General features: G+C 37.5%; 1 protein-coding gene across 5 annotated transcripts in view; it reads left to right on the forward strand.

The window, feature by feature from the left end:
* Positions 1-25343, forward strand: part of ZFYVE28 (zinc finger FYVE-type containing 28) — a 158393-nt gene that overhangs the window by 123713 nt on the left and 9337 nt on the right. Inside the window, exons 9-12 of one of the 5 annotated variants that reach the window (XM_064511521.1) lie at positions 4112-4216; positions 17492-17646; positions 18230-18346; positions 19920-20024. In XM_064511521.1, the coding sequence (XP_064367591.1) occupies positions 4112-4216; positions 17492-17646; positions 18230-18346; positions 19920-20024 (482 nt within the window). Of the gene's footprint in view, positions 1-4111; positions 4217-12805; positions 12861-17491; positions 17647-18229; positions 18347-19919; positions 20025-25343 lie in introns of those variants that run through there. The other 4 variants (XM_064511522.1, XM_064511525.1, XM_064511523.1 and 1 more) reach the window with 4 other exon arrangements.

Consider the following 25343-nt stretch of genomic DNA (forward strand, 5'->3'; position numbering starts at 1 on the left):
GCGAGGTGTAGTGAAGTTTAGGTCGCGTGTGGGCTGGTGTGCAAAGAAAGAATTAGCTGCTTTGTTTGTGCTGGTGCCTGCTATAAAATGTGTGTGTCTGTGCATAAGTTCTCTCATTGTAACAGTGCTAATGAAGACGTGCTTAGCTAGCAGCAGCTGATGAGAGGAACCATGAGTTGGGAAAAGCAGGTCAGTTCAGCTCAGGAGCTACCAGCATCTTGGAACTGCAGAGTGAATCTTCAGACACTAATGAAAAGAATATTACATAATAAGATATCCTGAATTGTGTGTATACTAAGTAAGAATGTGGTGAGTAGAACAAGAGTCTTAAAAAAAAATTTTTTTAGGCTAAATAGTGTAACACCGAGAAGGTGCAAAACAGAATTCTTGTCGTTACTGGATTCCCGTTTCCTGGCACTAAACAAACACAGAATTTCTTACCCTGAAGAGTTCACAGTCTGAATATGGACCACAAAGAAATTCCTGGTAGAAAAGTTCAGTCTGTCTTGGTGCAGAGGAGGGAGACAAATTTTTACAGTTGTCTAAACTACATATCCTTTAGTATAATACTCTGACCTCTGTAAGCGAGGTCTGTATACAGCATGTCCAAACAGTCTGCATTACCAAACGATTACTGGTGAGATTGATTTCTAATGCTGAAAGCTGCGGATGGCTCATGGCCTATGGCATGTGGATGGCCTGGCCTGTTATATAGGTTCGTGCATCCAGAGATGAAGTAGTGGGAAAAAAAGGCATTTATGAAGGTGTTAAGAATGGCAAATGTTTTTAAGAAAAAGCTTAAAAAGAGATGAAAAGTTATGCAAATAGTAACTGCTTACAGCTGGGAGAGGACTCAGATGATGTGTGTAAGCTGGTTGGAGAACATCCAAGAACGTTAAAAGAAAAATAGGATTGAGATCTTTGGGTAATGTAATTTGGTTTTATACCATTAACCTCAAGGAATGACAGCAACTCATACCAGCTGAGAGTCTGTCTCAAGATCTCAACATCAGCCCTTTTTAATGGGTGAGGGAAGCTGTTTGCTGGGCCGGGATTATGCGATGTTTCTTGATGTGTATGAAAAGACAATCAAAGGTTTTCTTCAATCAGCAATCAAATATATTCTCTTGTGTAGGCCTTGGTAGTTGGGGTGGACAGAATATTTTACTTCAGGTGTCACCAGACTACACCTCTGTTTATCTCTACTGCTGGTAAAATATAGGACGTCTATCCCTTTTGATGCTTTAGTTTGTATATGCTGTTAGCTGTTTGAACTGTTTAACGGACTTTGTTCTGAAGCCAGTTCCCTCTTTTCCTGGCTCCAGACTTCTCATGGAGGCTGGGATAAGTGCAGTGTAGATGGCACTTTGCACTTGAATTGGTACAGCCTGAACCTGAACGTGGCTTCCCGCAGCTTGAAGAGAGCGGACCCTTAGCTCTGCCCAGAGGAACTAAGAACAATGCAGTAATGTTTTGTTCAGTGCGCAGTTAGGGACTGCATAAGGGTACGAATGATGTTGCAAACAGTATCAGTGCAGCGTGCTAGTTCTGAAGCTCGTGTTGAAAGGGTTTCCACTCTCACATCATCTGCAAACAATACCGTATAAACTCCTTTAATAGCCCAACAAGCATGCTATGGCCCAACCTAACAGAGGCAAGGAAAATGCCACTGAGTGGTCAGCAGAAGATCACGATCTGCTAGCACTGGGTTCAGGTAAAATGTATTTTGATGGTGAACAAGTTTGGGGATGTCTTTTCTGTTCATTTTCAATGACTGCCAAAGAATATTGTGAGGGTAGTCATCAGGTTTACTTACCGTTAAGATCCAGCACTTTATGTGCCATCTTTCTAGTGTTGCTTTCTAACTCATTCTGCACGCTCCACAGCAGTAGCTCAGGACAGAAAGTGATTTTGTGACTTGCGACAATATTGCTAAGTGTCACCAGCTCTTAACCAGAGAGACGAATTTTTTTTTTCTTTTTTAACCTAGAGCATTTGGCTCCCAAAATTGCATGAGAACTTTGACTTCTTCATACTTAGGAAAAGTTTCAGCCCTTTTAGTTGTTAGAAAGAGCTGGAAAGCTCAAATTCTCAAAACAGAACTCAGTAAATTGGTTTTGTATTTTTAAATGTTCTCATGATTTCATTTTGTGTACTATTGGTAACAGATATTTTGCCTGGATTTCAAATATATCAGGGAGAGCTTAACAGAAGCACTGAAGGACAGCAAACTCGAGATGTTAAATCTCAGGAAAAGTGTTACTACCCAAGTCAGCTTGCAGGCTTGCTAGGAAGAGAGCTGGAAATGGAGGGCAGGAGTAAGGGGTGGTGGCAACAAAAGAAAATGCTGAGCTTGCTGCTTGTTCTTATTTCCCGATTCTGCTGTTCAAAAATTATTTTGTTTTGAACAATAAATTTCATCCTTGCACAACAGTTTCTTCTACTCAATCATGCTGTGAAATCACCCTCTGTAAAGTTTTTTTTATATCATTTAACTGCCATAAAACATAGTAAAAGTACATATTAGAAGCATGACCATATTGCAAAGTTGGATAGGTAAAGGTGAGGAGCTATAATAGAGCAAGCCTTTGTTTAAATGCACATACCGCTTCATAATGAGAAGAATTATCAAGGGAAATTATATAAAACGTGTGCAAGTTAAATAGATTTTTGTTCAAGTCTGATAAATTATTTTCCAGTTGCAACAGCTCTTCTTTCAACTAAAACATGACACTTGGGATTTGCTTTCAAGCTAAACGTGGGATTTATTTTCAAATTGGAAATCAAAAATGAGGACTATGAAGTGATATGTTTTCAAAGTGATGAATAGGAGGTATGCAAACAAATCCTATTATTTCTTAAAGGGATCAGAGCACATACCTTCCATTCACCACTTCGAAAAATTCCCCACAAGTGTTCTTCCAGGCTTCCAGACACAAAGATAGCTACAATAGTAAATTTGGTACAGGAAAAGAGTTTGAAATGTAGCTTATAAGGTTTAAAAAAAAAAAAAACCCTAATCTAAATAATTACATTTCTTTTAAATAAAAATATTTCTTAGGCTTCTTTCTGCATTGTCCAAAGATTTCCACTGACTGAACACTTCAGCTCAGCAGGCTCTAATGATTCTTCTGCACTGCCTAGAACCAACACAATTTTCATATATTTGCTCAAGATTACATTTTTTTTCTTATCTGCTATGATTTAATTTTCTTCAGCATGTAGAATTTCCAGTAGCTGAGCAGTAAATTGTTACTGAAATATTAAAAATTGGTCTCTCCAAGACAGGTCTGTAGTGCTTATGAAACCACTTTTAATCTTCTAATCCTAACTTATGTTGGTAATATGATGTAAGATCTAAAATGATGTAATATTTAAAGGCTTTTCATTAGCCCAGTGATGACAGGGAGAAGTTGATAACCGTTGATTTAAATTATTCATATTACTTTATTTAGTAGCTAGTAGATCTGCTCTAACAAAGCGTCGGTGGTTTGTCAGGGGATTGCTGCTTCACGGCTGGCCTGAGGCGCACGTCCGAGGCACACGCGTGGCACCGTGGGCACCGCTCATTGCAGCGGTAGCTCTGTTGTCCCCCTTTCTGGTCCTGAACAGCCAGCTTTCTGCGTGCTCATGGGCTTCCTCTTCTTCCTCCTCATTCTGTGGAAACTTGGATCAGATTTGTCATGATATTTCAGGAGTTCTTGAAGTTTGGTTTTTTAGGCTGTCTTGGCCTGAAGCACAGAGTGATTTTATGGATTTCCAGTGATGTTATGTCTTTGTTATAAAATTAGGCCACACATAACTGCACGGGCCACACTATTCCATCTATACCCTGTGCAATCGTAAGATCTTCTGGTCCTTTCCTGAATGTTTTAACGGTACGTTATGAATTAAATTGAAGCTTTTTATAAGGTGTGTGCCCATTGATTTTGCCAAGTTGTCTGTCCTTTTGGTAGTAATATAAAATAGATATGTATTATTTCCTAAAGAACAAAAATGTAACTGTCAATTTACTTCTGAATGATCGTTTACAATCTGTGAGTTATCACAGTGCTCTGTTTTTACCTTTGTTCTCTTCAGCAGTTCATTTTGTTTCCGTGTGTTTTTTCAGTTCTCAGGATGGCTTACGTGATTCTCCCCTCAGCTCCACCTCCAGCAGTGACTATGAGAGTGTTTCTGTCACTACATGTAGTCTCTCCAGCATATACGCTCTGAGGTAATAACATCCCTTCACAGTCAGATTTGACTAATTGTATTGGGTTATGGTTGGTTACAAATTTTCATTGAATTAACAAACAAGTGACAGCAACACTTCTGACTATTCCTTTTGAACAGCAGACACTTCTTTCTCTCGCAGTTTTCTTCAGTGCTGTTGCAGTTGAGACTCAACTATTTACAGAAAAGTTTTAATGTATATAGCGACAAATTATATGATAGGTCAGTGATCTCACTTTTGTTTGTCCATTTAGTGTTTCTTCAAGAGGGACTTCAGACTTTAGCTTGAAATGTACTGAAAGTTTGTATATCACTAGCTCTTGGCTTTCTAGATACTATATTTCCATTTCTTTTCAGCTTAGTAAAATAAGGGAAGCATCCCAATCAACCATAATGTAATTCCCAGTGTTGTGGGCCAAAATTGTTAAGAATACTAGTTTATATTCTCACCCTCTAAACCTTCATGAGAGTTTTAACTTTGCAATTAATTTTGTTCTGAGTGCTTAATAGAGGAATAAAATTAAGGGCAGAAGAATGTTACTAAAACGGTTCTTTTGCATTTTTCAATATATGCGCAGAAGCATTATTACCCCGCTATAAACAGACACAATTTCAGTCAAGGTAGTTTTAGATCATCTTCCACTTCTTCTTGTCCTCCCTCTTTCATCTCTGTGTCTGTATCCAGCACTTCAGCTCAGGAATTCAGAAGTTCATATATGTTTGGGGATTGAAAGAGGAGGCAAATGGTCTTTTCTAATAATGGCAGAACTAGAATTACCTATACTGTGTGGGTTTTTTTTTGTTTTAGGATGCAATTTTTTAGGATGTGGCCATCTTTAGGCTCAGTCTTTCTAATGATTTCCATATCTTTGAAAGGCAAATAAGGGCATTTTTGTCAGCCTACATCCTTTCTCAGAAAGATGCAATTAAAACTCTTTTTCATGGCTTTAATTTTGAAAAACATTCACTTTTGAGTGTTCTTTGAACAAAAAATAATGTAGCTGCATGCAGCAGTTGCCCTCTGCTAAACACACACACATCAAAGACGCCCTGTTTCCCACAGGGCTGTCAGAACGGGCGCTAGAGGTCACCTCAGCTACTCGTCAGGCATCACGGGAGCAGTGAGAATAAATAAATCTTTATGAGGAGCATGACCTTTCTTCCAGGCCTTACTTTAATCCCTTCCTATGTTAGTATTGTACATGCCGCTGTATTAAAATATCTTGATGCTTACGCATATTAGATCTCTCTTTTCCCCTTTTTCAGATTTTTTTTGAGTGTTTGATTTAGAAGGCTGTATTTGCACATGTGTGTTTTGTGCTTTTGCCAACTAAACTATTTTACTGCATCATTCCAGAGTGTCATTTTTAAGAAATCTAAGCTTCCTATTATTCTGAATCTGATTGACATTACTAGAGATCTAGCTCATGTAGTTTATAGTCCAATGAAACATTTAAGTGCCCGCTTCACTATACTGATATGAGCACCACCCCCCCTTTGAAATATCTATAGTAGTTAAAAAAAAAAAACAACTCAAAAGTCTGACTGCTTCAGAGAAGCAGCTTTCTAGAGCTGTGTGCATACATATATAATATTTGACTCTGCATCCTCTCAGTACATCCGTTTGTATTACAATTTAGAATACGTTTGGTTTTTAAGGTCTTCCTCTGCCCTTTTATCTTTCATTATCTAAAGAGTCTTCTTTTAGCTTTTAACCAACTTCTCTAAAGTTTTGTCATTTGTCTACTACAACTCCAAGTTATTTGGGTAGCAGCTTGGCTTTCCTTGGAAGATATACTGGACAAAAATGTCCCTTGCAAGTATCTCTACCAAATGTTCTTTTCTCAGATAACTAAATTCTACATGATGTTGTGTGCATTTTCAAAATAATACCTAACTTGTTTTCTTGATTTTTTTTTTCTTCTCTGAAATATGGCATTGTAGTATTTTTGCCTTTTAATTTCTTGCTGCTTTCACTTGTAATCTTAATAACAAAAATTAGAAATTTAAATGTAGTGTTTGTAATTTTATCTGAAGAATAATTAACTGAACATAAAATTCTTAAAATGCTTTTTTTGGCCTTTCCACCTCCTGTGAGTCATAAGCAATTGCTTTGTGCTGTTATAATAATCATTGCAAATTGAAGTAGATGACCAATATGGAGGCTGAATCTAGCATAGATTTAATGGCTTTGAAACAATGGATTATAGTATATATGGAATTCTGTATGCGTACACATTTTTCTGTTTTCCAAATGGAGAACTGGGAGAAAATTCCCCTCCTTGCACCTCGGAGAACATTTCATGCCACGTGTCGTCATTTGCCATTTTGGTTTTTACTGAGAGAGAAGAGCTACTGGGACTGCAGGGTCTTGTTAAAGGAAGCTGCTTCAAATCAGCACATGATTTACTGCCTTAGACTTGTTCCACCATCAACCAGTGCTGTGTAATTTTCTGAGCTAGATTCATCTATCCTAACTTTAGGCACCTAACTGATATATCTAAACGAGGGGTCTTTTTGCTCTAGATGCCCTGTTTAGTCAGTGGAGAAAAGCAGAAACCTCAGCTAAGTGTCTAGTTTGTTGAAACTCATCTGGGCTGAAGATTTTCAGTCTTAAAGCAGAACTGTGATTATATACTTTGAGCACTGATTGTGCTCACGCAGTAATTTGAAAAACACATTTTGAAACTTTGCTGGGAGTTTCTAGAGCACAGCCACTTTGGAAAGATGATATAGAGGACTCTGAAGTGGATTTTCTAAGGAAAGGTTGATTGTAGCTGATCTGCGTAGAAGGTTCTTCCTTCTAGTCTTAGAGGTCTGATTGTCAAGAAGTTGAATGTTCAGCCCTGTTTGGAAGCTGTTTTTTTGCAAAATGTTCATTAAGCAGGATTCAGATTTGAGATGACTATATCAGTAGTCAGTTTTATCAGTGAAGAGTAAATGTTTTCCATTTATTTCGGAAGACTTCAGAGAAACTGGATTTTTATACAGACTCGCAAGAGTTAATGTGAGTGTGGAATAATACCGCTGACTCGAGTGGAATTGAGATGTTTGTAGCTGTAGCAAGGAAGCAGCAACTGGTCCATTTTTTTTTCAGTAACTCCAGAAAAGAGTCCGTCTGCTTTTTGCTTTTACAGATATCTTTTAATAAATATAATTTTTAGAACAATTTTAATATAATTTATTGAATTATAAATAGGCAGATAAAGCAATAAAATATAATGCTGCAATCTTGTCCATTTCCATGTCAGATGTAGTTTCTTTATTTCTGTGTGAAAGACAGTAGCGTTTAAAATTCAACTGTATTTTCAGGAATCTCTTTGTCCCTCAGCTTTCAACATGCATGAATATTATTGGGCAAGATCCTGACAGAACCCGTAATTTGGGTTGAAACCAAAATGAATCCTATTCATATGCTGACTGAATGAGATGATTTGATATGCTTAAAGCCATGTAGGAACTTAAGTGCTTCGAAAGACTGGAAGTAGAAAATGGCATGAAAAACATTGTTTTGGGAATGAAGAGTGGGAGAGCAGAAGCACAAGGTGGATACAATGAGCTGATTTCAAGTCTCATTGGAGTTTTTTTGTCTAAGATGACAGAAGAGACATTCATGAATCTGTATTCATGCTTTTGCCTGCCTAAAGAACATTGTAAAGCCTATGTCTTCGTTTTAAGATCATGATGAACTAAAAAATAGTTTTAACTGCAAATAATAACTTTAAATAGTAACTTTAATGGTATAATATATGTCTTTCCCAGCTAGCAATCACTTTTTTGTCATTCTGGTTAAATATCTGCGTTTTGCAGTATTTTTTCTAAATTTTAGGCATTTAGAAAAATTAGTGGTGAAATTTTAGCCTATATTAACTACAGTCTGCAAAAGAAAGTATCTAAAGTGAACTGTGACTTGAGTCTGTGCCAAACCAGCGAGGTTCTGCCAGCACTTAGAGTGGGTTATTTATCGTGTTATTTCTGCTAGAATATCTGCATCTGCCTGTGTGTGAGCTGATCACTGGCTTGTTGGCTGGCTTGGATATAGCTGCAGGAATTGCTTGATGTATAACATATTCTGTGTAGACCCCTGTTAGTTTAAACACACACGTGTGAAACAAGGAGGAGAAAACTGTCTTAGTATATAAAAGAGAAAGAGTGAAACGTTGATTATCTGCTTCAAAAATAGAGGGTGTTTTGGGAGAGACTGTTTGAAGCTACCTTGCCAGTCAGTTCTTGTGGGTGAACAGTTTCATACAAAAACAGGTTTTATACTGTGCTTTTCATCATTAGAACTTGGTGCTTCACAGAGGATGCAAGAAGGAAAAGTAACTCGGTCGCCCAGCAGCACTATTAGCTGTATGAGGAATAGAGATCGGTTCTTTCATGTCATAGTCCAGCGCTATCCGATAATCTGTGCTATCAGTGCTATGGTGCAGGTTATGCCCACCAGTTTTATAAAGGGATCACAGCTCCTCCTGGGAATCCAGTAGTGTGGAGGACACCAAATGTGTCAGTGATGGATTTGCTGGGTGATCAGATAACAGCCTACCTGGTTGGATGTGTCCTGAATCTTCTCTCCTGCTGTTTTACTGTTGTTATCCTGGTCAGGTTAGATTTGTTTAAGTTATACAAAACAACAGTTTAATTCTTCATTAATGTTTGGTACTGTCATTTTTGTTTTGGTCAATGCATTGGTATTTACAATTTTCTTTCCCCTTTCTCTGTAGAGCTGCTCTTTATGGAAAGAAGGCTGATAATTAAAAAAAAAGGCTGGTGCAGTTGCTTTGCATGTACTATGCTGGAATCATGGAAACAGAGCTCAGTGAGAAGAGCTGCAGGAAGAGAAAAGGGTGTTATACCTTGAGAAAAATCAGGATGACATCTAAAATAGATGTTATTCCTGCCTAATGATTTTGAACTGCAAACTGCCTGTATATGTTTTAAGGCATTGTGAGTCTATGCTGTTTTGTATAGCTCTGTCACTCAAGTGGTGTGAGAGCAATTAGTATTCACGTTGGTAGAGACCATCATAAACAGGCTGCTGCATAGAGTTGTCTTCTTTGCTGCTGTATCCTTTGCTCCAACAACCAGCTGAGCAGTACCAGCAAAAAAAAAGTCAGTATTGATAAGGTCTGTGAGCTTTTGCTTACGATTTTAGTCAACTAGACATATATGACTAAAGCAGCTGTCTATGGTTCTTCACCAGCAGGATTCTTCTTGATGTGTTCCTGCCTATCTTGTTCTTCAGTACCAGTTTTCACAAGCTTACAGTTGAGCCTGCAAGACAAAACATACATCTCCAAATGGTGCAGTATTTTGTAAACTGTCGTGTTCCCCTTTAGAAAATGTCAGAGGGTATTTCTAGGTAGACTATGTGGATATAATCTATCTAGCTGTCTATCTATAGCATATATATTATATGCATGGCTTTGTGTTCAGTAACAAGTGACTGATGTAGTTTTTCTTTTTTCTCTCAAGGACCCAAGTGCCTCAGGTGAACTACTTATTAATAAGTGCTTATTACAGTGGGAAGGTGAAACTTTGGTCTTTCCCTATATAAATTGTAAACTTCGTATTTAGAGAGTTAAAATGTCTAATATGGTAGAAGTAAGTGAAATATAAAATGTGTTCCTCTCTATGTAAATTAAGTGAAATAAGGCAATACATTAAGCTGGCTAGAATCAGAGGCAGTAAATTTGCTCCAGCAAAATTGCTTGGCGTTCTAAAAGATACCATTTGGGGGCAGTTTCCCAGGTCCCAGTATCATCTGGCATGCGACTGACAGAGTGATAGTAATCAGTTAGTGTTACTGTGTCTATGTAGCTTACTTCTGATTTTCATTTTTAGTAATCTGGTCACATTTATAATTATGTTCATTTTAAGGATGTGTAAAATCTGTTGTTGAATGTCACTTGGTGTTCCCTATGCTACCAGTAGCACAAAATTAACAGCTTTCAGAAATTTGATTTTATTTTACAGATTTTTTGCGCAAAACTTATAGTAGCATGTTTAGGAGTTTTGAGACTGTGTGTAAATAATTAAAATCACAGTTTGGCAGAGTTCTTGCAATGCCTATAACCAAGATATGTTGTAAAAGCACAATTATGTTTAAGAAAAAGAGGATTTGCTCATACTTACAACAGCATTGTAGTTGAAAGCTGATGGGAAAGCTTCCTTTTCTAATTAAAATTTTAAGGTTCCACTTAGTCGTTTAATTAGTGTTTCTCAACCTTGACTCTGTGGCTGGATACAGAATTCCCGGGGGATTCTACTAGACCCTAAGATGTTTTAACACTTCAGCTGGTTGTTTTGTATTACTTTTTGAAGGAACTCATGGAGGCAACACGAAAATATACTAATGAGCTTCCCTAGCCCTCAAAGTTCCTCTTGCTGGAAAATGGTTTTCAGTGCTGCTTCTCCATCTCTGTGCCTGCCACACACAGGAGCTGCAACTCAAGAGAGCTTTTAAGGGAGCTGAATGTTAAATTAATTTGCTTTTTATTATACCATACAGTATAGCTTCTTGAATAACACAAAGGACATTGCTGAGGAGCTGTATGAAATGCCTCTTTCGTCAAGGAAGGGTTTGTATCCTGCATCAGGTATCCAGGTTCTCTCCATCCTGTATCAGGTTCTTTTGCTTTGAGAATAAGCAATTAAAGCTGGGACTGAGACACTTCTATGCCCTTATTAAGTGGCAGAGCTGGCATTGTATACCATTCCTTCCTAACTTCTTAACTATTTCTGGTTTTCACTTTCAGTTTTTCCAGCTCAAGACTATTTTTCAACTTCAAGTGTTTCTGTGCTCTAATCTCGTGTTATTCATTTTGCAGCATGACTGAATGTTTCTGAGAACTTTAAATGCGCATTTGATTACAAGAAGGTGTTAGAAGATAACAGTGTCATGATGGAATTGGGAAAATCTTAATAGAACCTAAGCAATTCTAATTTGTTATATTTTAGTTTTATAATTTTTCTTGAATTTTCCAATATCCTTTGTCTGGCAGGTTTTACCCCTTCTTAGTTTAAGTTTTAAGAAATACAGTAAATATGGTGCCTTGCAAGTATCTGACATTCAACTTGATGGTAAGGAAGCAGCCTTGTTGATTAATAAAGCTTTAAGTTATTTTTTCATACTTATATTTATAGAAATTTTATCTATAATGAACAAAATAGCTATGTCAAAGGAAGCTGGTAATTCCTGGACTTGCAGTGTTGTTTTGTTTAATTTCTGCTTGGAGCAGAGAACTTTTCCATTCATCTGAGAAGACAGTGTGGCAATGAGTTCGAATAAGCCAGCATGGCAGTGCAATAGGACAGTTGTCTAAGAAGAGTTTCTTACAGTAATTTAGCAACATGCTGTTTCAACACCTGTGGTTTTTGGGAAATCCAACATGACATACAAAGAGAGAGCTCTGCAGTCTGAGGTGGGAAGGGCTGAGGAAGGAGTGACGAAGATGCTTTTCCAACGGAGTGGGCAGCTGCCAAAGCTGCCAGGGTCTGGAGCAGACACTCGTATTGATTTCAAACTCAGTAGTCTTTAATGCTAAGGAAGTTTTCCTGACTGAAGATATCACTTAGGACATATGGCTAATATCATTAGCCAGATTGTTTATTTTAACCTCTTGCCCACTTCAGCTGGGGCAAAAAAGCTAAGAAGGGGCTTCTGCAAATCTTGCGGTGTATGAAAAATGCTTCTGCTCTTGTGGAATTCAGAAGGTTGACAGCAGATGGGGCTTCTCGCACATGGCTTAAAGTGTCTGGAACGGGGCATTGGTAATACAAGTGGTAACAGTGCAGTGTATTAGAGTATTAGAGCTGTATTAGTGTATTAGAGCTCAGCTTCTTCTGGTGGTGCTTAGCTAAATTGTCCCTGCTAGAGGGATCTGCATCTGCAAGTTTTGAAGCCCTGGGAACTGGAAACATCATAGGATTTTTTTTCTTTATCCTTTTCTCTTAAAATAAAGAGAAAATACCTAAGAGATTGCATATAAAAACCCTCTTGACTTAATAAAATATCATGATTAAAAAGTTAAAAAAATTTCTGAAGTAAAGCTTTTCTTAGTCTGATCAAATATAGCATTGGGGCTCATTCATTAAAATATAGTCCTTAATTAAATAACTATGTGCTACTCCCCAAATAAGAAGACATATTCTGATTTAGGTTTGAATGATTCTAAAGTTGAGTGCACCCTCCTCCTTCACTTAAAATAATTGTAAGAGGGCATTAGTTTCATTAATTTAACTGAATACATAAAATAATAGCAGGTTTCCTCCCAAACATATCATCAACACGGATACATGTCAGAAATCAAGGGAATTTTACACACTGCTTGTTGTGTTTCTTGTGAGAGTAACCAAAAAAAAAGAGATGCTGCAAAAGAAAAGGCAGGAAGAAAAGGTACCAAACATTAATTACAGAAACAGTGAGAGTGTGGCATTGAGCGAGATTTGGGCTGACTGCTGGCAGAAAGGAGGTTGGAACTGTAAGCAAAGAAACTGTGCTCTGCTCTGGGATTTTTTTTGTGGCAGGAAAATTAAATGATTATGCAGAAAAAGATTATATGAAACTACTTATGTGATTGCTTTACAGTATGGGAAACAAGAAGCAAAAGGGAACTTCTACTGATACACGCATGTTCATATAGGTATGTAGGAATAATGCAAACATACAGTCCACTTAAGTTTGCAGTTAAATTAACTTTGCAGTTAATGTTGCATGATACTTCCACTTATGCTTGTGCAGTTTGCTGAAGATTTCCAGAAGAAGTGAATAGAAACCACTGATATCCCTGGTATTTGTATAGTATAAATGGAGTAAGGAGAGTCCCTGGATTCTACATTGACATTTTTCTAGCAAACGTGTGGTGTTGCTTGTAGAATTTACAAGTGTTTTGCTCTTAGACACTTTGTTGGGATGAATTTGTGTTACTGAAACTTGATCCGTCTTGATTTAAAAGCATCACCAGCAATCTTCTGAGATCTGTACGTGAAAATTAGTCATAATTGCCTGAAGTCAGAAATGTAGAGGGTGGTCTTTCCTTTTGAATTTGGTGATGTTACTGCATCATACAGAGTACTGTAGATATATGGGGTGGTTTTCTTCTTTGCTAGACATGACCACCTGTTGCTTTTAGTCTAAAGATTTCTAAAACCAATTATTTTAGAAGTTTTTGTGACTCTCTTTGAAATCAGGATAATTCAATTGATTTCTTTGTCTATTCTATACAGTGACCTTTTAAATTCATTTTACCTGATAGTGTTTTATATTTAATGCAACCTTGAGAGTTTGGGACTAGTGGGGATTTCTTTGAGAGAATTTGTATATTCTGCATTCAGTTCAGATAAGATTTCAGTTTTAATGAAACAAATGCTTCTAGACAAGTTCAGAAGAAAACATCTGTGAGTAGTTACAAATTTCTGATGTCACTGACTATATCTGAGCACAAATGTAGCACATTTAAATTTGGACTAATTTTGAATCCATTGATTTTCGTTGCTCGGTTTGAGACTTTGCTGCTCTTGGGCTTTTTGGATGAGTGTCAACACTCAGCAGCATTCAGCTCAAGGCCTAAGGTATCACAGATGGTTATGTGAAACACCTGGCAACTTCTGCAAATGGCAGTCGTAACCTTTTTGTTCCACAGTCTTGTTTTACATTATGTATAGATACTACTACGTAACCTGGCTACAGATATCCTTTGGAACTTAAAAGCTGTAATGCATGTTGGTTCCACAAGTGAAAGGTGATCTTATATACAGTGACAGTACTGGGTTTTGTTTGTTCATAGCTAATTAAATTTCACAGACAAGCTTTAAGAGCAAACATCCTTTCTAGAGGTACATATTTAAAATGCTGAAAGAGGACTTACTAGTCTTATAACATGATAAATAAAGAGTCATTTAAAATTATTAAGTAAATGCTAGCCAAGTCAGGTAAAAAGCTGATTTATTGTATCTGCCAGAGGGTATTTATTCCTTTATAATGTATAAGCCGTTTTACTGTTTGGAATCAACCTTTGACATAAAGTCTTCCTTCTTGATACTCACCTTCAGACATATTAACTTTGTAATGTTTTCACAGTATGAAAAATAAATACATGATAAGCATTGTTTATATGATAAACATTTATCAAGGGGAATTCCATGTTTATTTTGGTCTTATCTCTACATTTATTATTTCCTTGTCAACCTAATTCCTTGCGTAATGCAGGGTTCTCTTCAACTCTACAGGTCAAAATTCAGGTTTGTTATCTATAATGTCAGTTTGAAAGTCAAGAGAATTTTTAATATTTGCAGAGATGCACACACTGCTGTTCGGGATACCCTGTTATAAGAAAAGTTGGCTCTTCTAACTATTTATCTGAAATGGTTAATTGTTATGTTTCTGTCCTTACAGTATTTCTCACTGCCTCTACACTATTTATTTTCTAGTTACGTTCTTGTAGAGAAAATACATTTTAAAGTAATGAACAGATGGTCATTAGTCATTCCCTAACAGACATTTCTGCCTAAATCCGACTTGGTCCTGTTGGTAAAGGCAGAGTAATTGTTTCTTTCTAACTCTGAAGCAATTATTAGATCCAGGTTTAAATTATTCTGGAACATTCGCCTTTCTCTTTGCAGTGGCACCAGCCGTCCTGAATACAAAATACCCTCCTTTCTGAATGTGTTTGTGTGGATATTGTGCTTTATGTGCAGCGCTCTCTGCATCTAAGTGTATGTTATAAATGTGTGGATTTATACATGCTGACCTTTCATCCCTCAATGCCAGAACAATTCACGTGTGCTCCGTACTAGGGATTGTGTGCGAAAAAAACAGCCGGTCTCATGGTGGGACATTACTGGTGTTAATGACTCGCCACAAGATCCAGCGTAGAATAACCTGGAACAGCAGCAGGGAAAAGCGTTTCCCTTGGACGTAGGCGGAGGAGACTTAGGAAGGTGAATGTTACTATTAGAGCTAGAACTTGTTCAGAAGGGTGGAATAAGGCTTTTTTTCTCCAAAACTACAAGGGAGTAAATATTTTATATTCTTGAAAGGCAGTTTGCACAGCTCTCTGCCCACTTAGCACCCTGCTCCTAAACAGTCCTTCAACTGTGTCTTGGAGGGAGGGGAGTTATCCCTGAATCTCGAGCTCTTCTTTTCCCTGCCCTGAGGCTTTTGCTTAGTTTGGGAGTTCAAGGAAGCCACCATCATGAGATGATAGAAATAAACTGCATTTGTTCCAGTCATTAGGCCTATACTTGTCTTGAAGAGCAGTTTATGCTACAAATGTGTATATCACTGTAAGATAATTCTTTTAAAAGCAGGGGAGAAAAAAGTAAACCTTTTTGGCCAGGTTACAGGGCAAACAGAAATCCCTTTATTTGCTTGTATGAGCAGTTGTGCAAATAGAGCAATCATTTAACTGCATACCGCTGAGAAGCAGGGATCGCTTCCTGGCTCTTACCAGCTTTATCAGTTTCTTCCTTCATAAGCCACCATCGTACAGGACCTTTGCACCATCGTGAACGCAGACCTTTCCGCACTGTTGTGCAAAGTGTGTTGTATATCCACTGTGGAAAAACAAGGGAAAAATTGAGGGAGAGAGAATTCTCATTCAGTTCTCAGTATATTTAATAAATTTAGTTAGCAGTGTCACTGAGGGGAACTGTAAACATAAAAGTAACTTTTTTTACATGAATTTGCTTTTGCCAGTAGTGCTAGATGAAAATATAAACAGAAATGAAATTCTTGCAAGCCTAGTCTTTACCCTTTGTAAGGGGAAGCCAGTTAAGGCACCCAAACTACCCATTTTCCATTGACGCTTCTATCGGTACCTAATCTCTAGTATGTATTTATTTTCAGTTCTGTTTTCACTAGGGATTTTAAAATTGTGTGGCCTAATAAATGTATTTTTGCATTTTTAAGAATTAGCAGTGTAGCTCACAGTTGGAATTTCAAATTCATATCCCACAAAACTTTGATTATAATTATTTTCATATTATTTCTCTAAATATTACGTGTGTATCTCACCTGCAATAATTGTTGATGCATACTGTCATAGGGACTGAATCTGCAAGGTGGTGAATGCATAAGCACATATAAAAACATGTTGAACTCAAATAGTAACAGAAGTTATTTCTTTCATCGTGCTATGTATCTACCAATATCGTACTTTTCTCTTTTAAGCACAGTGGTTGTCAGTGTAGTAAAGAATGCTGGAGTTTTGTACAGCCAAAATACAGTTAGACGTAAAACATTCTACTTTTTCATAGTTGTTGGTGAGATGAATTTCTTTTCTATCTGAGGGAAAAATTGTTCTGTATTCCTCTGTCTGTGAATACAAGAGTAAGAAGGCATGTCTCCTTCCAGTCAGCAGGATGAATCCTTAAAACGTCAATGTAATTTCATCGCGTGCTCTACTCCCAAATCAGGATTTTTTTTGTTACATTGAAAATGTTTTGCTACATATATTTCTCTCTATATTTCTTTTTTGAATGCACCTTGATTTAGAAATAGTTTAGGTAACTGCAGATACTTGAAGAAGCTGGATTCCCACTAAAACTTCCTAGAGGACTCTGGGTTTTTTTCAAGCTTTCCCTCTCTTACAAAGAGGTGCAAATGGCGAGCAACCCTCTGTATGGCTTTTTAAGTGATGAAGTCTCCAGTAGACATTTGGTGACACATCTTAATCTCTTTTGTGTCGATGAGCCATTCTGTTACAGCAGTTTGACATTTCAGCAGTCAGGTGACATAAGGGGAGTAATCTAGCTCTACTATGCAAGTTTTATTTTATCATCTTTCTTTCTATTTTTTTCTCTAATATCTGGATTCTACTAACTCTCACTATTTTAATTCAGAAATTCTTTTTTCAAATTAAGTTCTACATTATTTTCTAAGTTGACTGCAGAACTGACCTGCTTGTTTTCAGACTGATATTCCCCTTTCAGATTTTTGTTGAAGTTATGGTCTCAGGACTGAGCCTTTAATGGAAGCTAATGTGAAAAATGGCACAACACTTTGTATCAGTAAAGGGAAATACAATAAAATACAGACAAATGATTTTCTGCCCAAAAGTTGTTCTGTAACTATGGCACAAAGTGAAAATTGTACACGATGGTGATTGATTTTTGCATTGATTAACTTCGACAAGAACTTACAGCAATTAATTCTGTTTTGCTCTGGAGTATTGCTTGAGTAATAAATCCTTTACGATTTCCTGAACAACCTGAACAACCAAATGAAGATTTACAGATTTACATTACTATTTCTTTATATTTTTTTCTCCACTAGCAGTTTAATGACGAGTTCTTGTTCATCTGATGACATTGATCAAGAAGAAATTCAGCTCGCTTTGCAGGCTGCTAAAATTGCCACCAGAGAAAAGATCAGATCCAGATTTCATGGCAGCAATGATCTTATTCACCGGCTTTTTGTCTGTATCTCAGGTATGAGAGTGTCTTTTTGTTCTGAAAGTAAGCCTTAGTCACCGTTTTCTCTGACATGCATAAAGATATAGGGTAGTAGAATGGACTACAGATGACATAGCCAAAAGACTGTGGTTGTGGCCAAAGTTGCAGACTGGTCCAGCAAGGTCTGTTGTCTGAATGAGACCAAGTTCCAGAATCAAAGAATGCAGACATCTTAGACCTGTGGTGATGAAGAGTTTGGCCATGCAACTGGTTCAATTTTGTAGTGCTTCCTTTTTCTTGGTGATGCTCTATCTTTGTCTTAAAGGGACAAAATTTGATCCAGCAGTTATGTATTGATATGAACAGAATCTCTCTCTTTCTGCCAAAAGCACAAGAAAAATATATAAATCAAATTGCAGGTAATATGAAGACCAGAACATGATTTGGCATTATGGTAATTTGGTTTAATTACATGTGCAATTTTTATCACTAGCATAAGCAAGTAATCTCCTCAAGAAGAAATATGAGGCAGTTACTAAGAGCAATGCATAAATTTAAATAATTGGGGGAGAGTAATAGTCTAGTAATAGTTCCATGCTTTTTTTTTTCAAACTCCTAGGTGTTGCTGACCAACTGCAGACAAACTATGCTAGTGATCTGAGAAGTATCTTAAAGACCTTATTTGAAGTTATGGCAACCAAACCTGAAACAGAAGACAAGGAGAAGCAAAAGAAGGGTGAAGAGATTTTTTTTTTTTTCTCTATCATAAATTTCTGCTAGTAGCTGCATGTGGGTCCGTGAACTATCTGGCAAGAATTTCCTTAATGTTTTGTTAAATTTCTGACAGGACTTACTGCACAGTCATTTGACCTAAGCTTAAATCATGGAAGTAGACTGTAAACAAGATGAAGTCAGTAGAAGTGCATGTACATGGGAGTATGTCCTAAAGCAAATTTTGAAAAAGTTAAGGCTTTCAGAGTGCTTCTGCAAATTTCCATATCTATATGGATAACGGACCAGTGTTTCTAGCTGGTATGGGCATAATATATTTTATGCAGAGTTTGGGCTTTATGGCTTGGGGTTTTCCAGGTATTATTTCACAATGGACACAGTTTAGTTCACAAAGATGCTGAAATCTGGCCTGTCTTGTAAAAATGGCATCTAAATTGGTGAATGCTGAATTTGTCTTCAAAATAGAAAAACACCCCCTTTTGAATTCCAGATAATAAAGATAAAGGAAGCAGAACTAGATTATGGGCTGATACAAGAAAATTTTTTCTAGCATTTTTATCACCATTTTATTTGTTTCTTTTTTGAAGAGGAAAGTCTGCTAACTCACCTGAAAATAGCTGTGTCATCCCAGTGAAACTACAATTACCTTCGTCCTTTGTTGTTATTAGACTTCCTAGCGCCTGAAGGCAATCAGAGGTCTTGTTTTTCTCCCTTTCCTCATAATTGAAAACTTTTCCTTTCCCCTTCTCACTGTTTCATTTAAAAGCATTGATGATTTCTGTTTTCCTAGAGATTTTACATGAAACGCTAAGGTATAAGTTGGTTAAATTTAGCAGAAAAACCTCCAATCCAGCTCAACTCTGCAGTGGAATAATGCACAACATACATTATGGTCCTCTATTGCTTGTGGTTGAAACTTCCCCAACCTTTTATGGTGGCAGGATTTTTTGCTATGAAAAGAGACTAATTTTTCATTGTCAAGAAGTAAAGGGATTAGACTGAATTGTTAATGAGAGGATCAAAGTGCTTCTGAATATTCAAATAAAAGTAATGAAGAAACTGGACTTGGGAAAAATTATCACTAGGAAATACATGGTAGTCAACAGTACTTAATTGGAATAATTTCTAATGGATGAACTATTACCATAAAAAGGGGGGGGGGGACAATTTGTTGGCAAAAGTAAGCATAACCAAAATTACGGGATGAAGTTTCTCCTTGGTTTATGTGATTTGATGTGCATGATTCACCTGGGGAATCTCTGGCTGTCCTCATAATCTCTTCCTTTGTGAAGGATCCAAGTAAGGACGTGGGAAATAAAATACAGGATGCAGCTAAACTGCTGGAAGAGAGGACTAGATGTCCTGTGATAACATTGTCTTTCATTTCTGTTGTCATTCCAAAAAAAGAATAGAGGATACTTTTAAATTACTGTTTGTGTCAAGGCAAAGAAAAGGCAAAAAGTATATGAAGGTACATATAGATGCTACTGTAATCTAATCCTAGAAATCCTAACATGAACATTTTAACTGCATACTGGAAAAATAAGAATTTGAGTACTTTTTGTTTTGTTTTACAGTTAATCAGGGTTTAAGGAATGCAGCATTGGAAGACTGTGCTTTATGTCAAGAAAGTATATCATCTTCAGAACTTGCAGCAAAAGCCAGAGATGGGGACTTTGAAGGTAATTTCTTATTTCTGAGAATTAAAATAAGACAAAACTGAGGTATAAAAAATAGTCATTAAAGTAAAAGAAAAGTCATTTAAAGTTTGGTTCTAGAAAGTGAGTATAAGATGTTTTTGTGGTACAGTATGTAGTATGGTAATTCAGATGATAAACTGAGCATGGTTTTTCTAGAACTTTTTCTAACAGCCTCATGAAACTTTAGGATATAGAAATTGCGAGTTCCAATATGAATGTCTTTGTATCAGTGCGGAAAGGCTCTGTATAGTAAAGGCTTTAATGTAGTGTATGACATTACATGTCACAGGTCTCAGCTATGTAAGATGCAAAGGTTGTAAGTAAGGTCTTCTCAGCCAAATCTAAAGAGATCTTTTATGTCATTAGGGGTGCATGGAAATGCTACTACTTTCTCCAGAAAATGTACTTTTCATATATTCTGCACTTCTATCTATGAGGAAAAGGGTCAAAATATTGCTGTTATTGTTTTCATATTCTTTGCCATCAATCAAGCCCATATTACTTGAAAGTAAATTAGAAAAAGTTAGTTATAGGTGACTGTTCTAAGGCTGTGCTTTAAATGCTTATATCACTTGGATCTCACTAATATACGGTAAGAGTGAGAAAAAAGCGTAAATAAGTCTCAAAGTTTAGGTCAGTATTCAAACACTGAGAGCTCAGAGTTTTGTTTTGGGTGTGGGGTTTTCTTGTTTGTTCGTTTAGTGGAGCTGCAGTAGTGCTTAGCTTACGGTCACGGACTATAGCTCTAGTGTGGTTAAGTATTGTATAAACAATGAATAAAAAGGTATCAGAGACCTTACAGTCAAAGAATAAGAAAAGAGAAAGTAGGTGTATGGGATACAGCAGACAAGAAAACAGTCAGCTCTGGTCTTCAAGACAAGGTGGTGGTTTCGGCACATCAGGAGCCCAGTTATTGGACAGATAATGCCTCTGTAGTTAGAGAGGAGAGAAATATAAAACAACCATAAACTGTGAAACTGTATCTCAACTTCCCTGCAATTCAACTGTGTGGTAATTTCACTGTGCTTTAAAACCGTGTTCCACTGTTGTCTCTCCTCGTTTGGGTATGGGCAGTGTCTATCCATGTGCACCACTATTCTTTCAGTCAGAGGTTTTGAATTCAGGATGACTGATATCTGAGTGATAAGCAACTAAAATCTCAACTTCTACGCAGAAGGGAGGCCAACAGACAAGAAATATTAGTTTTTCTTTTATAGTAAGATCAGAGATCATAGTTTAAAAAAAAAAAAAAAGCTCTTTAAGATTAGCTTTTAGAGTAATGCTACATAATTATAAGTTATATTATGTTTGCATAAAACCTATAGTTTGTTGCTAACCCTTCATTTGAAGGTAAAGCAGGCTAAAGGATTCCAAATGTAATCTATTTTAGAACAGCAGGGCTAATTCATGTATAGCGCACTGTAGAAATAACATCTTTTCTGGAAGAAGATGATTTTGAAGCAGATAAAGAATTGCTCAATAATAATTTTAATTGATTTTTCTATTGTGCCATAATTCAGAATGTGACAGAAGGTGCAGTGAAGAACTCTTTCACATAAAAACAATTTTTTAGTAAAATATGTACCATGTATAGGCTGTAGTTGAAAAGAATGCAAGAGATTATTCATTCCCTACTATTTAAATTTATATTCTTTTGTTTTGATCGATGACAATGCTGTCAGTGAGTTTGGCTTACAGAGTTCGAAAGCAATTGCAGGATGCTGAATAACCATCTCACAGTGGATCTGCATTTTGTCATAGCAAAGTTGTTTCACTTCCATGAAATGTTCTTTGGCTTTTATAGTTCCTCAGCCTTTCATAGCGTCTTCTATGGGCACCAGGAAGTTTTGTGTTCGGAGAAGTGCATCCTCTGGACTGGGACGTTTTTTGTTGAAATAACAAGAACAACAGTCTTGGCACTTGGGTGATGTTATGGCTGGATACCAGAATCAGCATGGCTGCCATGGCGCAATGTTTCCCATGCTAATGTAGCCTCTGAGCAGGGCCAATTAGCCCATGCTCTTGCAGATATGCTGCTGTTGATATCCATGCTTGCTCACTGGGATGGCTTGGACATGTCTGAATGAATCTCTTTGTAGACGTTCTCCGGGAGTCTATCTGGCTTCTGTGGATATGACTGTGCTATAAATCCATACAGCTCCACTGGTTTTGTTACCTGCACCTCCTTCACTCTGTTCTGTTACTTAGCTTTCAGATTTCCTGATAGGCAGGAATTTTCTGTTGAGATGAGGCAAATATCACAAAAAGATAGGGGGTGCTGGGGAGCATGGAGATAGAATTCACTTGGATGAACTCTGCCTTCCAAACAGGAGGCTTTTAAAGGGTCTGCAAAAAGGAACATCCCAAGTGGACTGATTTGTTAAATTTGCATACACTGTAGAAGCAGCCCTTCTTTGTCCTCTCCTCCAGTACATTCCCGACCCTTACCCATTCAGCACAGGTCACAAATTGTCATTGATGGCAAAGCTGTACAGACTTTTCTTTGACTGAAGCATGCAGTGATAGCTAGTGGATGCAGGGTTTTCTTATCCCAAAAGCATCCAGTACGTGGCATTAACTTACAGCTATGTCCTAACCTCAGCAGCTGTATGTGTCTCTGCCGCAGACCTCCCTAACTACCTCATTTTTGCAGGTCACTGTGGCTTTGGCAAAAACACTTGGCTTCAGTCTGTCTTCATGTTGTGCAGAGGGTGTGGGAAGCCACAGCTGCTGACTTTGTGCTGGATGATGTTTGGGTGCAGATGAAGGTGTCTGGTGGTTGGGGCAACCTTTGCTGCCAGAACATTTGTTCCCTGCCTCTTGCAGTGAGCCTGATGGATTTGTCCTCCAGGCCAAGTGTGGACCGCAGGCCACCAACAGGAATGCACTGCAGTTGTCACTGTAAATGATTCAAAACAAAGTCTGTTGACAGCACCGCACGAAAATTAAGTATATCCTTTCTTGTACATCATTTCAACGCTTCAGGTCTCTCTTAATGATTTCAACAGAAAATGAAAACAATTTAAAGCAAATGAGCACATCAGTAGGTCCTTCCTTCTGCCTTCATGGCAGAACACAAGCATGTATCAAATTGAAAAAGTCCAGTAAGCTATCTGCTGGGAAAGCTATTTCCAATTATCATATAAATTCCTCTTACCAAAAGTACCAAATATTTAAGATTGCATCCAATCAATGCTAATAAAAAAGTAAGCCCAGCAACCCAAACAAATAATTGAATAGTTTTAAGATTCAACTGAAGATTCCAGCCTCTACGCAGATTATGAAGATGAATCACTTGTTTTTGCAGATTTCTCGTTCTTACCCTGTATAACACCCACCAGCTGGTCTGGGTCATAAAACAAATATGAATATTATTATGAGCCAGCTGACTTTGGCAAGGGTAAAAGAGTTAAAACCTGTGACCTTCTGAAGGTTGAAACACAATAAACTGCAGATTAACTGGCATTCCAAAACAAAAAGCATTTTCAGAAATACAGATGAGCCCGTGGTGTGTATATATATATTTAGCTGTGATTTTCTAATATTCTAGGATTTTTTTTCTAGGAAACAAACGTATTTATACTTCAGAGAATATATAAAGAAGTACATTTGTATATAGAGAGAACATGTAAAGTAAATATATTTTCCTAGAATATAAGGTGAATTTATACAACATTCCCGAAAGTGAGTTTTAACTATAATAAAATTTCGTGCTCTGATCATATGATAGAGAAGGCCAGTAGTGACAAAGTTCTGTGTATAAACTGAAAGCAAGTGGTAGTGGCAGTAGCTCAGAAAAAAAGCAGCTTGGGCTCTTGGCTGACAGATGAGAGCACGCGTGGCGCTTGCCGTGCGTTGCAGCAACAGCAGAAAGGGCTGGTGTCCCCGCAGCCTTTGTGGTCCTGCCTTTCTCCCTGTGCGAGGGGTGAGCTACCCCCCAGCACACCCGGTGGCATGGGGGGAGAAGGTTATCGGGCAGTTTCCAGGCTCAGGCATGGGGCAAACCATTGTGGGGTAACAAGCAGACCGAGAGGTTTTTATGTGACTGGGAGAGGGCAGCGTGGGTTACACAGATTAAGGCAAACCTTTGCATTTGAAAATTTTTAGAAAATTATTCCTCAGTTAACACAGTGGGAATGTATCCCTGCTGGGACTGAGCTGTATCATTCCTAGAGACTGCAGTATGTGTTGCAGCTGTTTAAAAAATATATTGGGGAAGTAGAAGTTTGATGTCTTAAGCCATTTATGTGTCTGGGATATTGTTTCCAATCTCAACATACATCTTTCTTTGTGTACGCCTGCTGTTTCCCAGATATATACACAGTAACTTTTAAATTTTTGTTTCTACAAAGAATTTTGTATATTCATTTCTTTATTAATCTGTAATTCTGATCAAGCCTAGGTCCCTGGTCACCACATTTGGAAGCATTAGGATTGTCCTTTGTGAGCCTGATGATTTTAATAGTTATCTTTGCATGGCTAATCTGAGTTTTGACCATACTAGGATTTTGGGGTGATTTATCGCTCAGGAAGAGTCACCTGTTGGGACTGAGGGAGGCTGAGTATTTCTAATGTGTCAATGTCATGAAGTTACAGGCAGACCAAGAGAGAAGGTGAGTTACGTTTCTGGTCTAAGAACGCACATGGGATTTAAAAACTGGAAAATTTTTCAAGAAAAAAGAAAGTGTTATGAAGCTGTTTGTGCTCCATAAAAATGTAATTGCTGTAGCATCTCAGCACTTTCTGTAGCCATACATTCATTTCCCCTCCCTTTGCCTCTAACATTCATACAGAACTGCCCTGCTCACTGCCACCTAGTTATGACTCCAACCATAATGGATTTGGTATGACTGCCAATACAAATAACTGTTTGTGCCAAATGGTGTTAGCATCTGTTTACTGCGTAACAGCATGTTATTTCTCCTTGATCCCTTTCCATCTCGTAACATTCCAGCCCACCCGCTTTTGTCAAGTCACAACTCCTTGCTGCTCTCTAACCAACCGCACTAGCACAATTCAGTAATTTATGATCCCAAGGCTCAAGCTCTTGTTCTTTTTGCCATATGGAGTCGCAAGGTCAAGAAAAGCCTCCCATGCTCCTGTATGTGCAAAATCTGATCACTATGAGCCTAGGATTAGCTGTCAACCCTGTCTGAATGTTTCAATTTTTCTTTTGTTGTTTACATGCCCTATGGCTTGCTATTATTTATAATGATGACCAGCAACACTTTCTAAATGAAAGAAGTTAAATCGTTGTACGGTTCAGTGGCCAAACATATTCTGTCCATATAACTTTCTCAT

This window comes from Dromaius novaehollandiae, chromosome 4, assembly GCF_036370855.1.
Source record: "Dromaius novaehollandiae isolate bDroNov1 chromosome 4, bDroNov1.hap1, whole genome shotgun sequence".
Taxonomy (NCBI): domain Eukaryota; kingdom Metazoa; phylum Chordata; class Aves; order Casuariiformes; family Dromaiidae; genus Dromaius; species Dromaius novaehollandiae.